At 38.9% G+C, this 16,468-nt stretch overlaps 1 protein-coding gene across 2 annotated transcripts in view; it reads right to left on the bottom strand.

The window, feature by feature from the left end:
• Nalcn (sodium leak channel, non-selective) overlaps positions 1 to 16,468 on the bottom strand; it is a 259,437-nt gene that overhangs the window by 55,114 nt on the left and 187,855 nt on the right. For both annotated transcript variants that reach the window (XM_050150391.1, XM_050150392.1), the window contains exon 18: positions 6,504 to 6,577. In XM_050150391.1, coding sequence (XP_050006348.1) covers positions 6,504 to 6,577 — 74 coding nt within the window. The remainder of the gene's footprint in view (positions 1 to 6,503; positions 6,578 to 16,468) is intronic.

Raw genomic sequence — 16,468 nt, 5'->3', positions numbered from 1 at the left:
CAATACATTCTTTTAATTCGACTTGTGGTAACCTCCCTTTCCACGAGAAGGAAATGTTCCTGGGGACCTAGGAGACCTTTTTACATGCTCAGCGGTCATGTGAGCACAGTCCCATATTTAACTGCTTTCGTGCCTTAAGCCTCTGTGCCTCCTCTGTGTCGTGCATGACCTTTATGGTTTGGGGCTCAGAATAAATAGGATAAGCACAGTGATGCTGAGATCATCAGTCTGATAGCCAGCTGAGACGTAGCTGAAGTGACTGACAGCAGTGGCACTGACAGCATGGATACACCAGCCAAAGGAACAGTCATGCTCCAGGCTGGACGGAACAGGACAGCAACAACAACAGGTGGTTAAAAATTTAAAACTTTGAAAATTGCTTCTTTATGGAGTTTTCTACTTTATTTTTGACTGGAGTGACCGGTATTTCAAGTGAAGATTATGTGGCCATGGAAGGGAAAAACTGTATTTACATTTTATCACTTTGAAATCTTTGCTATTTTTGTTTTACACAAATATTCACCGATACTTCACATTTTATCCTTTTATTTTATAGTTTCTGAATAAACCTAATTTGCATCCATGTCTTCAGTTTCTTTATCTATAAATAGTATCTTGTAATTAGTTTTCAAGACTAGGGTCAAGAAATGCTAAGGCAAAACCAGAAGTAAGCAGTCTTAATAGGACCATGAAGATAAGTATTCATGTCAATTTCCAATACTCCTTTCTTAAAACTTTGGCTTATTCTTGCTAAATGTTGGTTATAAAATGACTATTGTTGTCTCAGGAGACAGAACCAAACTGAGTGCCTCAAGGATTTCCGTCACTTTCCTCTCTTTTCCAGGGTCATCTGAGGTTTCTCTCTCCTTCAGCTGGAGCTCACTGATGAGGAGAGTGAAGCCACAGAGGGTAGGGCTGGGTGGATGGGATAGTTGGGATGAAGCCACACACTTGGTTCCTCTCTGTAGTGCTATGTACATTGCCTTGCTAGACACGCTGGGAGCTGCAGAGAGAAAAGCATGACCTCATCCAAGTTTGCTGAATGGGAGGGCTAAGCAACAAGATGGTGCTTTGAAAAGCAGAAGTTGCTGAGTGGAGAAAAGTAAAAAGACTACAATGCCTGACATGTAGGAGATGCCACAGAAATCCTCGATGGATGGGTAACTAAAGGGCACGCTTAGGAAAAATAATCTATCTCTGTCATAGGGGGCTGTAAACTAGGATCAATAACCAGCATCCACATCGTGGTTCACAACCTTTTTCAGGGGATCCTAAACCCTCTTCTGGCCTCCATAGGCACTACACACATACATGATACACAAACTTACATGCAGAAAAAACTACCCATACACATAAAATAAAACACTTAAAAATGTAAATAATTCCCTTAAATCCAGGAAAAAAGGCAGTGCTACCTATTATCCTCTGCATCCTTCATCCTAGCTCTAATTAAAGAGACTAGAGTATTCTTTAGACTTTCAATAGTAATTATAAGAGCATAGTGCCATTAATCAAATATCAGGATACAAATATTAAGGCTGATCATTTTCCAAGGCTGTAAAGATACTATCTGGCTAATGAGGCACTCATGGGAAAAATCACAAAAGGACAGACCTTTTTGAAATACCGTTCAACGTTTAATTACTTTTTGTGTGTGCTGTTTTTCTATTTGTTGGTGCTTGTGAGAATGGGAGTGCAATTTAGCTTGATTTGGTGGCTTTGAATTAGAGCAAGCCTCTGCAAAGGTAGCAGTGCTTTAAAAAACATGTGTTCATTTTTTTTCCTCCGATGCTGATGAGAAAAGGTCACCGGAAGGAAGTGATCTTCAGTGGAACTGAATGGTAGCATCTAAGTCAGAGCAGCTGAGGAGTCAAGTGTGAGCAGCAACCTTAATTGAGGTGGAGGGTTGCTCCTTCCCTCTCCCAACCCTCTCTAGGTACATCTTGAGGGAACAGTATGGGTGCTATTTGGCTTCCTGACTTGGAGCCATGCAGATGTGATACACATTCTTTTCATCAAAATGGCCATAAATACATTTCCATTAACAAAAATGTCAATTAAATTTATAAAAATATTCAGTAAAGTGACATGAGTTAAAGATGAATTTGGGTAAAAATAGGTGACTTCAGTGAAGAGTGGTGTCCTTGGCTTCTAGGGCTCTTAGATGTTTTCTCTAGTGGATGGAATTTTCTCTTAGTAGCAATGGATATGGCACACTGGTGTGCTGTTTGGTAAAAGGTGGCTATGTTGAAATGTCGGTCTAATGGGAACTGTGGCCACAGTAGCCCTTTGATTTCCAGGGCTGCAAATCCAGACCCTCCACCAAGAAGACTTAAGATGTCTACAAAGGGGAGGGTGCTGTACTTAGTCAAAATCCTCATTCTTAGCTCTAGGTTCTTTCCTTCAACTCATTTATATGCACTATAGTCTGCAAGTTCAGACTCTGTGGTCATGAAAACACAACACAACATAGCCTCTGGGACACATTAAAAGCAGTCCTATAAGGGAGATTTACAGTTCTAAGTGCCTACATTAAACATTTAGAAAGAGCACAAATAAATGACTTAATGATGCCGCTCAAAAATTTGGAAAAATAAGAGCAAGCCAAATCCAAATCCCATAGATGGCAATAAATAATAAAAATTGGAGAAAAAACTAAGAAATAGAAACAAAGAAAATGATACAAAGAATCAGGAGTCTAAACACTGGTTCTTTCAGAAGATAAACAAGATTGATAGACCCTTCCCAATGAACCAAGAGAAAGAGAGGGGACACCAATTAATAAAGTCAGAAATAAACAGGAAAACATCACAACAGATAGCCAAGAAATTCAGACTTTCATAAGGGAGTAATTTAAAAACCTGTTCTCCATTAAGGTAGAAAACCTAAGAGAAATGGGCAGGTTTCATCCAAACAACCCACGTCAAACCAACAACCTAAATGGATATAATTAAGGAAGAGTTTGAAACAGTAATAAAAAGTCTTCCAACTAAAAGAGGATCAGCTCAGATAGATTCATAACAGAATTCTACCATAATTGTAAAGACTATCTACAGTCAATCTCTCTCAAATTATTAAAAGAAAAGGAATACAATTCCACTATCGAACTCCTTTTAGGAAGCCATTATGACTGTAATACCCAAATTAGGTAAAAATACTACAAAAATGAATTCTGGACAATATCCCTAGTGAACATAGATTCAAAATCAACAAAGTACTTTCAAACTGAGTAAAGACATACATTGAAAAGATTATCTACCATGACCAAGTTGGATTTATCACAAGGGGGCAGGATTGATTCTACATACACAAGTCAATAAATGTTGTAAATCACAAAAAATGGACTTTAAGATAAAAGTCACATGATCATTTCAATAGATGCAGAAAAAGCTTTTGAGAAAAATTTACTGGTCTGTGATCCGAATACTTCAAGACACTAGCTAAGTTCTTGGTCACTATGTATATAGCCATCCCAACCCCCCTCCTTTCTTTCTTGGTTTGCATGAGTGTATGCATGTGTGGAGTGGTGTATGTGCATGAATACACTTGCACATATGGGTTTATGTGCATGTGGAGGACAGAGATTGATGTCTGGTATCTTCCAGTCATTCTCCACTATACCTTTTGAGACATGGTCTCTGTTTGAACCTAGAGTTTTCTGACTGGGCTTGGCAGGCTAGCCAGCAAATTCCAGAGATCAGCCTGTTTACGTAGTACTTGGATTACAGATGCATGCTGCCAAGGCTGCTTCTTATAAGGGATCTGGTTTTAAGTGCCAGAGAATGGCCAAGACTGGAACCAGATAGCATCTTCTGGGCATGATGGAACCTATGCTCTCATAGAGAAGCAAAGACAATTTTATCAAAAGAAGATAAATGCTTTTTGTAAAGATCAAATTTACAAATATTAAAACCCTATTTCCAAATTGTAGCCATTTATTTTCTGTAATTCACAAGGTAATATATAGCCAAGATCCTTTAATTCTGTGCTTTTCTGGAATGTTGTTAAATCCCCAAATTATACAACAGCTGGGTAAGTTTGAAGATAGTCCATATTTCCTGACAGTTTAAAGATTTTTTTTCATATCATGTATCTTTTCAAATAAAAGCCCCAAACTTCTACATATTTTTTCCAAAAAAAGATGTTAAATTCCCCCTTGCAGCATTGTCTGGATATGCAAATTTTATGAAAACAGTCTATTTCATCCATCTAATTCATTGAATTTTGTGACAGTGTGTTCCCTTTAAGTCACTTTTCATTGTTAAACTGATCATCTCTCAGAAAAAAGTGTGACTTTTTTTCAACTTAAATGACATGTTCACATAGATCTTATGACATGATATTCTGCAAGGCCTAACTTGCAGATGATTTCCTGGGAGGCCTTGAAAATTTTGTCACCTAGATAAATATTAGAGTACTGGCCCACAGGACACTCTGGGAAAAGCCATGTCCTTTTGTTTGGCTGCCTCAAGACTGACTACCAGATCGATGTACACCATGATTCCCAGATGGGTGAGTTCTTCCCAGCCTCATGAAGTGGGAGAGGAAGAGAACAGATGAAAGAGGAAGGCAGTGGATCTGTGAGTACACACTTGTTACTTTTCTCATTGCTGTGACACAGCTTTTGAGGATGAGAGGGTGTGTTTTGGCTCACATTTAGAGGTCATAGTCCATCATTACAGATAAGTCATGGTGACCAAACCTTGATGCACCTGGTCATAGTGCATGTGCAGCCAGTAAGCAGAGAGAGCTAAAGGATGGTGTTCAGCTAGGTTCCTCCTTTTATATAGTTCAGGTCTAGTTCACAGAAGTGTGCTGCTCATACATAAGGTGGGGATTCTTATCTCAGTTATTCCAATGTGGGCACTTCCTCACGGACAAGCCCTGAGGTTTGTCTCCTACGTGATTCTAGATCCTATCAAGTTGACAACCAACATTAAGCATTACAGAGGGTGCCTATAACTCCTTCCCCGTTTAAGCTCCAAAGTATCGAGATATACTTAGAATAGAGTCATTCACTAGGAATTCTGGTTATGATTTAATTACTGGTTACCAAGGGCAGTCATTCACTGCGAACCTTGGTCTTGGCTTTCTGGTTGGTACCTAGGGCACAAAGCCGTTAATTGGACACAGTTGGCTTACTGTGTAGCTTCAGTAAAGAAATCAAATTGAGTATCTGTGCACAGGCATGTTCACTCTGTAGTCCAAGCACAGCAATTTGCTGAAGGGCGGTTGTAACAGAGAAAAAGCAGTAGGAATGTTCTAAGTTAGACTCAGCATGGGATGTTTTCCCTGAGTAGTTCCTCATTTTAAGGATGTTTCTCTTCCTAGTAAGTGTGCTAGCATTTCTGTAGACCCCTCCCCTGAACTTGCTGGTGTAATTACAGTTTGGCCAAGTTTCTTGGAGATTATGAGCTATCCAAACAAGTCTCATGGCATAGTCCAAGGATGACACTGAGATGAACGGCCACCTAGTTAGAGCAGGACCACATTAAGGCTCAAGTCTCTTTCCATGAGACCTTTCATGTTTGTCTAATCATATTGAGAATACTCAAACCCCGCAATATTTATTTTTCAACTCAAAAAGCTACTGTAATACATGCATGACTTTGTGCTCGAATGTCATCCACAGAGAAGGAGAACACTATGGAATGTGTCTTCATGAGATAGGACTTTTTCTCAAACATTCCTAGCAAGGGACTGGGTAGAGGAATTTGATTTCTTCCACTTACCATGAATTTGCAGACTACATTGCATTATGAAGGGACCTATTAGCTTTGTTAGCTATGCCAATTTTATCATTTACACATAAGGTCAATTTTATCATTTACACAACTATCTTGACGTCTCAGATGCTTACGCACTTTTGAATCCTATGACTCTGTTATAATGTATCATAAATAATATGATATTGTGGTCATTCAAAGGTGGCTGTATGGGATTGGAGAGCTGGCTGATCAGTTAAGAGCCCTTGTTGTTCTTGCAAGGACCCAGGTTCAGTTTCCAGCACCCACATGTCCCAGGAGATCTGATGTCCCCTTCTGGCCTCCACGGGCACTGCATGCATATGCTGCTTACATATTTCCAGCCTGGCTTTCAAATACTAACAGATCCTTAGTAACAGATGAAGAAATCATAATTCTTTTTTAGACTTACATTTTTACCAGGTTTCCTTCAGATTATTTTCGATACCACAAAACATGTAGGTGGTTACGAATAATGATAATTTCTTTTCACCTTTTTTGGTAAATGAGTCTAGATATAGTTTATTTAAACACATTAAATAACAAACATGGCATATTATGATAATAAAACACTACTTTTTCTAGACAAACATTAGTTATGTCTTTGGTATTATCTGTAAGCATGAAGGTGCACAATCCTACAATTGAGCAGACAGTAAATATTACTGTCCAGAAAATGAATTCATGGAGAAAAAGTTCTGTGTGTTCTTAATGTAATCCCACTTACATTAAAGTAGGCCTCCAAGTTACTGGTATTACCTTAAGATTTTTGTGACCGCAGTCTCCTTTTCCAGAAGGTTCCTCGCCCTGATGCTGAAAACTGACTTGCGGAGCTGAAAGCATAAGAAGCACTTTAGTTTTGGGATACAATGGAATGACACATTCACAGCCCACAAAATGCTGCTTCTCTGTCCCCTTTTGACCTTTACGTCACATGCTACATTTCTCTTACTGTCTCTTCTTCCCATCTTTGATCTTCTTTCTAGCTCTACCTGCCTCACACACACATGTCCAGGCCACACATATGACAAACTGGCATTTGTTTTCTGAGTCACTTGATATAATGATTCTAATAGCACTCTTTCCCGGTTCTATTTTTTAAAATCTATGCAGAGATTCTAACTGTGAGACTGCATGTCACAGCTATGGAGTGGTGTAGGGTGTGTACATTGCTGGCAATGACACTGTCTGTTATCTGAATAATTAAGCTCCAGGTTGTAAAGAATTTGGTCTTGCAGTTAACACTTGGAACTTGTATTAGTGAAATGTTTTCCAATCCACACTGTACTATTGCAGGTTCCTGGCCCGTGATCTAATGCTGATCTGAATGTGAGTTTGTGAGGTATTTTATCTTCAGGGACAGGGAAGGATGACAGGGAGGAAAGGTCAAAGTTCCCCTCTAAGCCATGATGATAAAGTCATCCCGGAGAGAAGGATTAAGAAAAACACCGTGGAGGGCAAACCCAGATCTATGCGGCTCATGGGTTGTACGTTCGATTAGCGAGCCACATTACAGGTGACTAAGTGATCCAAAGCAGTAGTGGGAGGAAGGAAGAGATGGAGAGAAAACGGGGACATACACCATCCAAACTAGAGTCCCAAGAACTAAGTGGGGCACGTTTAGTAGTCATGGGTGCTAACGATGGGAGAGTGAGCAACTGTCTGCCACCAATAGACTATCTTTTCTAACCACTTGGCACAATGCTGCTGGAGCTCCTTCCGCTCCTCCAGCCAATAGCCTTTAAGATACCAGCCCGCTGGGGCGTGGTCTCTTATACTTTAAAAAGCAGCGGGAATGGGTGCTCTCCCTCTTGCTTCTGGCTCCTGTTCCAGCTGCTAGACTCTCTGTTTCCTGTTTGCAATAAAAGGAGTGTTGTTTGGGACGGTGATCTGTAAGTTTTTCCCCTCAAATAAATAACTCTTTTTATTATCCATAATTTTTAACTGGCGTGGGATTGTTTTGCTGCACAATATCAGTAACCACTGAGAACAAAAGATAGATAGGAGCCAGGCTCTTGAATTCTGGAACTAAATAGTTCAGTGAGTCGGGCCAGGCAGGACACAGGAGCTCCCATTTACAAACCAGTCTACAAAACAAGCACTACAATGTGAACAAAGATGTCTAAATGGCCAGGCCCACCTTTTCCTGTGTGTGTACGTGTGTGTGTGTGTGTGTGTGTGTGTGTGTGTATGTGTGTGTGTGCATGCATGTGGAGGCCAGGGGTCAATATCTATCAAATTAATGTCTTCCTTATCTTTATTCACCTTGGGTTTTTGACTCACTGAACCTGGAACTCAGTGCTTGGCTAGAGTGGCTGACCAATGAGCCCCAGGGATTCTCCTATTTCCATACCTTAGCACTGGGCTCATAGATCCTTCCAGCCACACCCAGCTTCTTGTGTGGGTGATAAGGATCTGAACTCAGGTTTGCAAGCTGGTATAGCGAGCCCTTTCCCCACCTAGCCATCTACCTCTCCAGCTCCCACAAACTGGTCCTTGCTATTACTACCGACCACTTGGGTGATATCAGGATATACAATGTAGTTCTCACATTGCGTAGCAGGTCTGAAATTAAGTACAGGGTCACTGAACACACTGACCTTTCCACCCACATCCATGAAAGTTTTATCTTTTTGTAATGAAAGAAAACCCGAATTGTTTTTAAATTGACTAGAACTCCCGGGAAAATTAATCACATGTTGATAGAGACTAGAGTGGCTGTCATTTATTTAGAAGGTACATTTTCACCTAAAAGGGCATTGACTTTCCTACAGCATTCACCCCCTAAAGAGGTGATTCTGGGGATAAGTTTACAATCTCTTTGAGCTTTTAGCACAAGTCAAGGGAGCACTGCTCAGGAGTCACAGCTGAAAGTCCTATTAGAGGAGGGCTTCTGCTCTGAGGACTAGAACACACAGTGAGGAGGCAGAAGTCAGGCCCAGGATAGAGGAGGGCCAGCAGCAGTACACTGTGTGCAAGGAGGGCAGACATCGCAATGCTCAAAGACATCAGTATGCCTTAACTGTCTTTGGTGTAAGGCAGCAGCTGAAATCCAATCACTTGTCAACTGCTCTACAGTAGAGTAGCTGATATCGAACACACGTTCTGCGTATTTGGGATGCTATAGTACAATGAACTTGAATCAGTTTAAAGCAAATGCAGTGGTCATGTGTTCAAGGCTGTCCTTGAGAATGGTATTGCAATTAGCAGCGGAAGTAGTAGTACGTTTTCTGTTTTAATACAAACCCTATGGATTAAGCTTGACTGCGTTCTGAAAGATGTATATTTGATAAGTTATATATCTTTCTATATATATATATCTAAGCTGTTATTTTCATAGTAGATAAAGGTCTGTAGCTACCAGTCATTCTTTGGTCCTTGGCTGTGGTAGTAAAACTTTTATCTCTTTCCTTTAGCACAGCCATTCTTTGGGTGTTTTAGTCACAAAGAACTCAGTGCTACACTGCTCTGCCCTCTTCTGGTTTCAAAAGATACTGCCATTCACCCGAAATAAGCACGGCACAGAGCCATTTCCAAATATGTAATTTCAGACCAAAAATTGCAAATCGTAGCGGTGAAAAAAGTCAGTAGCAGCTCATACTGAATCTAAGAGCATCCAATATACAGCAAACAAGAAGAAAGGGAGGGGGCCCATTTAGACAGAGCTAGCACTGGAAACAAAGATTAGTTGAAAACATTTGATATTTTGCAGTTTTATTTGCAAACCTAATGCATTCATATTACCAAATGGCAATTCCTTGACCAAATTAGTGACCAAAAACAAATACACTAAATTTCCATTTAAGCATTAAAGTAAAACATATAATTATTTAAATAGCATCTTAAACTTTTGATTTCAAAGTCCACATTTTGAGGCAGGTAGAACTCTTGTAACTTGTATGAGATCTTAGCCCCCAGTAACACACACGCATGCACGCACACACACACGCACGCGTTTGCACATACACAGTGACTGATATTTCCTAAATTGTGCACTCTAGCACAGAACTCAAAAGCCATGAAATTCAACTCAAGTTCTACACAGTTGCTGTAATTTGGATCAAAACAACACAGCAATGGATAGGTGGCACTCACTTATTTTTAGAAAGGTTTTTTTTTTTAGTCAAAGAATGGTGGCAGTCCTCCTGTAGAGTCTGGTAGCGTGGGCTCTGCTGAGGGCAAAGGACAGGAGGGTTCCAGGGTCTCCTGCCTTCTCTTTTCCCTGTGAACCAACCAGTGGTTGATTCACAGGTCTCAACAGTTATGCTTTTGGTTTGATCTCTCTGGTAGGGCCACCTATGATGTCATGCTCTGTCACCAGAAAACACACACTCCCTATGTCTTTTTAGGATATCAGTAACATTAATGTTCATTATATAGACTCATTTCACTTGTGAATTTGTCATTTCCTTGCATCTCATCAAAATGATTCCTTAGTTTTTATCTACCAGTACAGTCCACAGGGGAAACGTTAAAGGGAAGTTTGTGATTCTTTATATTTTCATATCAGTTTTTAATAGTTAATAGATTTTACATAATATTTAACAGTGACTAATTGTTTAAAGCATCACTGTGAATTCAAAGTTAAGACACATTTGATGGATTTTAGTCCTTTACAATTTTTTTAAATATTGTTATCTATTCCTTGATTATTTAATACATTATATTTTGATCACACTCTTTCCCCTTCTCTATCTCCTTACAAATTCCTTCTCTTCCTCCCTACCCACCCAACTCTATGCTCTTTGCCTCTTCATAGGCTGACTGATGGACCAGTGGCCTGTTGGCCTATGAGGTCTTTGGACATGATGCCAGCACTGTTGGCCCAGTTCCTTTGCTCTCAGGATGACAAGATAACTATGTGTACTTCCTATGCAAAGTCAACAATACTTTCTTCTAGAGGCCTTGACACATTTATTGAGAAATGGTTTGGGGGAACATCATCTAAATTCTAGCATTGTTAATCGCTACCAAGATGGTCACTGTTCTGGGATTTCACCTGAACGGACGCTGATAGTTTCAATTTAGATTCAGGAAATTTCACTTACTTTGTCCATAGGACATCTACTCTTGATTTCAAGACTTGATATTCCACACAAGGCATGATTTGTTTGACTTATTACTTACTAGTTTTATTTTACAGTTCATAGCCAAGATGACTAGCAGAGATTGGAAGAATGCTGCCTTCGCTCTACTTTCTGCTGCCCCATATCACCAAAGCACATGGCTGTGGTGCATGTCTTTAGCTCTACCCTCCCATTGTCCCTGCTCTTTCCGCACGACTGCCTCCCCCGTCACTTGATACTTCATTAGTGTCTGAGTGACTTTTGCAGGCAATATGTCTGCCAAAGGTTTCTTTGGGAGGGCACATGTGAACACTTCCACAAAGCACTTTGAGTGTACAATGACATCTTGATAACAGGTTTTCTGTCTCTTTAATCAAGAAATTCAGTTTTCCTGAATGTAAAAAAAAAAAAAAGCCTGTCTTTCACAGTCTTTCCTGTGTGGTACTCTAGTTTCTTTGCATCTAAAGGGTTGTTTCTGAAATGTCTGATGATGATTTGATGTTCATTAATTTAAAAGTCACTTGCTGCTTGGGGAGACAATACAAAAACACTTTTAAAGTCTAAAGTCTTATAACATATGTGGTGTGGGTTGTATTTCTGGTTCTTCTTGAGCAATGTTTCCAGAGACATGAAGTATGCTTTCCATATTTGTTTCAAATGTTCTATTTTAGAATATTTGTCGCTTGTTCTAGTATCTTGCTGTGGTATTCTCCACTAGAAATGCCTAGAATACTAATGCAGTCCTTATTTTTATTTCTTTTTGATTTTTAAGGTTTCCCGGTGGCTGAGGAGATGGCTCAGCAGGTAAACTGCTTGCTATGCAAGCATGAAGAACAACACACTACAGAAGAGCCAGGTGAGTGTGACACAGGGCATCTCCCCCAACACTCCAGAGGCAGAGACAGGCATCTCAGAGCAAGCTCCCTGCCTGCACTGGACAAATCAGTAATCTCTAAGGGATTACTAAAGTTTGAGGGAAACTTTGCCTCAAAAATATAAGGTGGAGCGTATTCAAGCAAGACACCCAGCATCAATCTCTGGTCTCCACACACATATGCACATACATGCATATGCACTTGCACACACATCACATATATGAAAAATTTAAGAAGTTTTCTTTTTATTATGATTTTGGGCCACGATTTATGATATCTAATTCTTTTATATTATTGATTTTACTTATGATTCTTTCCCAAGTTCAGTACTTCACTTCCGATTTTTTAATGCTTACTTATGCTGATAATTTATCTATATGTGGTTTTTAGATATTTGAACTCATTTGCAACAGAGTGCTCCAGGTATAAGTATTTGTAGATATGGCTTTATGGCATGCTTTTTGCTCATTGTTTTAATCACTTACAACAACATCTTTGATCTTGATGATTAACTCTTGTTCATTTGTATGCAGAACTGGGGTCACCAGACAGTGTTTCTTAACTGCAGAGCTTCCATTTCTCCTGCTGTTGATTCAGTGCAGTGATCAAACATGGGCCCTTTCATCCCAGGATTTCCTGGCTCTGTATTCCACCCTTCATCTGCCATTCTTGTCCCCCTCCAAGTTTACTTGGATCTGCTGTTTTCTTCATCATTCTTGTCCTACATTTCTTCCTTTTCACTCAGTTCCTGTGGATTGTCTCAGAGAGCACTGGAAGGTACTCCCTTTTCCATAAACACTGATGATCTGTGGATGACCTTGGTTTTGGTTCTAAGGATGTCAATAACATGGGAGTCATGGGGCTGTTGGTTTGTCTCCACCCACTTTCATTTGTTTCTGTCTTGAAACGAGGTCTCCTTATCCCAGATTGGTCTCCAACTAGCTGCAGATGTCTTTGGAAGCCTCCTGTTCTCCTTGAGTGCTGGGATTACAGGCATGCACCACCACCTCTGGTTTTCCCTACTTTTAGTTGAGGTCTATGGATTGCTTAGTTTTATTTTTTAAATGTTGTGTTAGGATATACTGCTTCAAAGTTTTATTTTTATTTTCTGTACATGTGTGTTTGTCTGTACTACGTGTGCAAGAGCCTGTGAAGGCCAGAAATGAATTCTGGTCCTGGAGCTGGTGTTACACCTGGTTGAGAGGCACCAGTCTTTCTGGGAACCAAACTGAGGTCCTCCAGAAGAGCAGCAAGTTCTCTTAGGTGCTAAGCTCCCTCTCTGTCTAGATAATCTACTTTGCTCCTGTGATATCTCACGGAAACTCAGATACTAAGAAGACACTGTTTTTATCCTTCAGGAAGATTTCCTACTTTCTTCATGTTGAATTATGATGTAGATTTATCACTCTTACTATTCTTTAACTTAGTATTTATTGCTTCCTTCGTACTCATTTGGTTAATATCACTTGAATTTTTATTATTACTCTTTGATACCTTTGTGTTTTCCTGATGATATATTTTCAAAGTAAATTCTGGAGTTGAATGTTTAGAAGGTCAATTTAAGTGTTTATTCCTCTACTGTATATGCAACCCAAGCTATAGTTTTCTTTCTTAAAATACTGCTAGTAAAAAACTGCCCCAATAATAGCAACTATTAAATTCCTAAATCATAAATAAGGGAGAGTTGAAGCTGATACTTTCATAATACGTATCAAGACAGATTGAGCAAGAAAAGAAAGCACAGTCATAAGATACAAAAAATATAACTGGAACTTATTATAAGCCTCATAGAGTTAAAAATAATTTTATGCTCATAATCTTAAAAGCACACATGAATGGAAATTTTTCTTCAACTAAAATGTCAAAAGATCCTTTAGCTGTCTACCAGAAGCTTGCTATATATTATGTCAATTACTTTCCATTTATAGATTCTATTTCCATTATTGTAACAAAAAATTGTTTGAAGTGAATTTTCAAGATCAAAATACATGTTTTCTTCTCTTTTTTGGAATTGATATTTTTTGCTACTGTTTTTTCATACAATATATTTTGATCATATTTTTTTCTACTCCAATTCCTCCCAGATCTTCCTCACCTACCTAGCCATACTACTTATGTTCTGTCTCTCTCAAGAACTCCCAAAACTTTAAAACAGAATTGCTGTGGGCCATACCAGAGGAGCAGCGACTTGCAATTGAAGTTCCAGGTGTCAGCCCAGCAGAAGGGAATCCTCTGATGGGCTAATCTTGTTTAGGCAAAGCCACAGAACTGCAGACCCTGGAATGTATTTGCTACTGCTGCACCTTTGCATGTTTGCTGCAGCTCTCTTTCTCTGGTATCTAGCACGGTGTGAGTGGACACGGGGAGATCTCCACTGCCTGTAATTCAGTGTGTTTATCTCTTGAAAACATCTCATTCTACTGGATATTTTTACCTGTGGATTGTCAAGAACATGACCTCTCCCTAAACTCTACTGTTTAATAATAATGGCAGTTTATACAGAGTTTTGATGAATAAATATAAATACATGGATATGTTTCATAGTTTATGAGTCTCACCCAAGGAACTGTATGGATTATACTTCAAGTTAATGACTAATAAGTGAGTCCCAATAGCTCAGCTAATTTAAATTCTTTTAACCTTAATGTTGGGAAATGTGTTCACAAGTCTTGGAGTGCATCACAGGTGAAGCAAAGCTTTGAAAATAACAAAGTTAGACTAAGGTGTTTTTGTTAAGTAACTTGGAGGTGGAAAACCCAAGAAGACAATCTAAAGTTTTAAAAAGGCACATAGTTAAATGCAGAGCTCTTTAAGGCCATGGAACAAGAACAAAGCAGTCCAGTTATTATCACTGGCTGATGTATTCTCCTTGTTAGGCTTGGTTGATGACCAAAGATGATGATTAATTCCTTATATCCATGTGTGTCCTCAATCTCCTGATGTAAAAAACTATTAATGAATGGATATGTAACTTAAAGATTTAAAGTAGAACTGTCTGATTTCTTTTGATATATAAAAGTTTAGGTTTGTGATTTAAGAGTCCTCATAAGATTACCTTTCAAGATAACTAAGAAAGTCATTGACCCTTTTTTTGTAACTGCAAAATGCAGCCTGCCAGTAAAAGACCTGACAAAACACCTTTCTTGCCACATGAATAATCTATAACAAGTTGCTTGGGCATGAATATATGTGGGTTCTTGGCATAATTTGTTCATCACCTGTGATACATAAAGTGTTTAATCATGTGAGGAAGATGAGAAATATGTTTTTACCTATAACCATTCACTTAAAAAATTGGGAGGCAGCTGTTTTGACTCTTGGACTGCTTGAAAGATTCTGTTGAGGTATAAAGGTTATAAAACATGAGAGAAAAGAGAAAGAATGAAGAATAAGAACAGAGAAGGAAACCATAAAGAAGGTTTTGTGAGTGCCTTTTTCCCTAACCCTCCTCTGAAAGAAAAGCTTAGCTTTGCTGACTCTGTGGGTTGCTGTTGAAGGCTGACCCTCCTGACACCCGCACAAAATCAAATAAATAAATAAATAAAATGAAGGCACAAAGAAACAAACAATAAGACAACAAATACTAACCCACACAGGCATGCACACATGCACACACACACGTACACACACACACACACACACATGCACACAAACACGTCTTTTGTTGGCCAACTTCTCTGTGGCTTGGGACCCTGGAGAAGGTACATCCAGTGATACACGGTTGAAGAAAACTTATTTTCTCTTTGCCTGCACAGTCAGTTCCATGCAACTCTTTGGTTAAGGGTGGGGCTTCATGTTCACTTAACCTTGTCTGATTTGAACTTATGCAGATCTAATGAGTGTCTTACTGGATTTTAAATTTCATTATACTTTGGTTAAATCATGTCTTCTATAGAATATTTATTTGGCATGTATTTACAATTCATGAGAAACCAAATATTTAAGTTGTATAAATCATCTTCCTTCTCTTAAATAAGAGTGTTATTCTCCCTTAATAGAAAATGAAGTGCATATTCTCACAGCAACTTGATTTACCATGGTTGGTTGATATCCATGAGATGCCCACCTATATCTAAAGAGAAACAGTGGAGGTATGGATGGGGTGGGGGGGCATAGAGAAGAGGTGGGGGGACTAAGAAGAGGGGAAAGAGGGGGAACTTTGGTTGGAATATAAAAACAAAACAACAAAACACAACAAAAATAATGTTTTCTAGTCATTAATGGAAGAATTGTATCAATGCCTATTATATGTACATTTCAAAAATCTCTGTATCATTATCGACTTTTTTGTGCTTCAATCTGTCCTCAGCTATTATATGTATATTTTAAGCTTCATTTTCAAATTAATCCTCACGGGTAAGAATTCATATTTTCTTTTTAAATGAGAAATCTAAGAATAATAAAAGTTAAGATGTTTGCTGTCAGGAGCAATGCACAGTTTACAATTGTCATTAGAACTCTGGGTGAAACATCTTTGTAAAAACCCCTAGAAAAGAAAATGAGCTTCTAAATGAAGCTGAAAAACAAAACCAAAATTGTCTGCTTGCTTTTTGTGATAGATGAAGTTAGCACACCTATGACAAATTTTTACTTGTCCCAAATCTTACGGTAAAAATATAAGAGCCAATGTTTGTGCTTTTCTACATGTGTGTCACTCGTGATCAGAGTAAGAACCCAGAAATATTAAAAAGGATTTTTTTCTAACTAAAAAGAAGGACTTTCTAACTCATTAGAATCACTTATATCTTACATTTACTGACCCCTTGAAATCAGAGATCCATCC

This window comes from Alexandromys fortis, unplaced genomic scaffold, assembly GCF_014885135.2.
Source record: "Alexandromys fortis isolate MF-2015 unplaced genomic scaffold, M_Fortis_MF-2015_v1.1 scaffold_66, whole genome shotgun sequence".
Taxonomy (NCBI): domain Eukaryota; kingdom Metazoa; phylum Chordata; class Mammalia; order Rodentia; family Cricetidae; genus Alexandromys; species Alexandromys fortis.
This window is presented reverse-complemented; position numbering and strand designations above follow the sequence as displayed.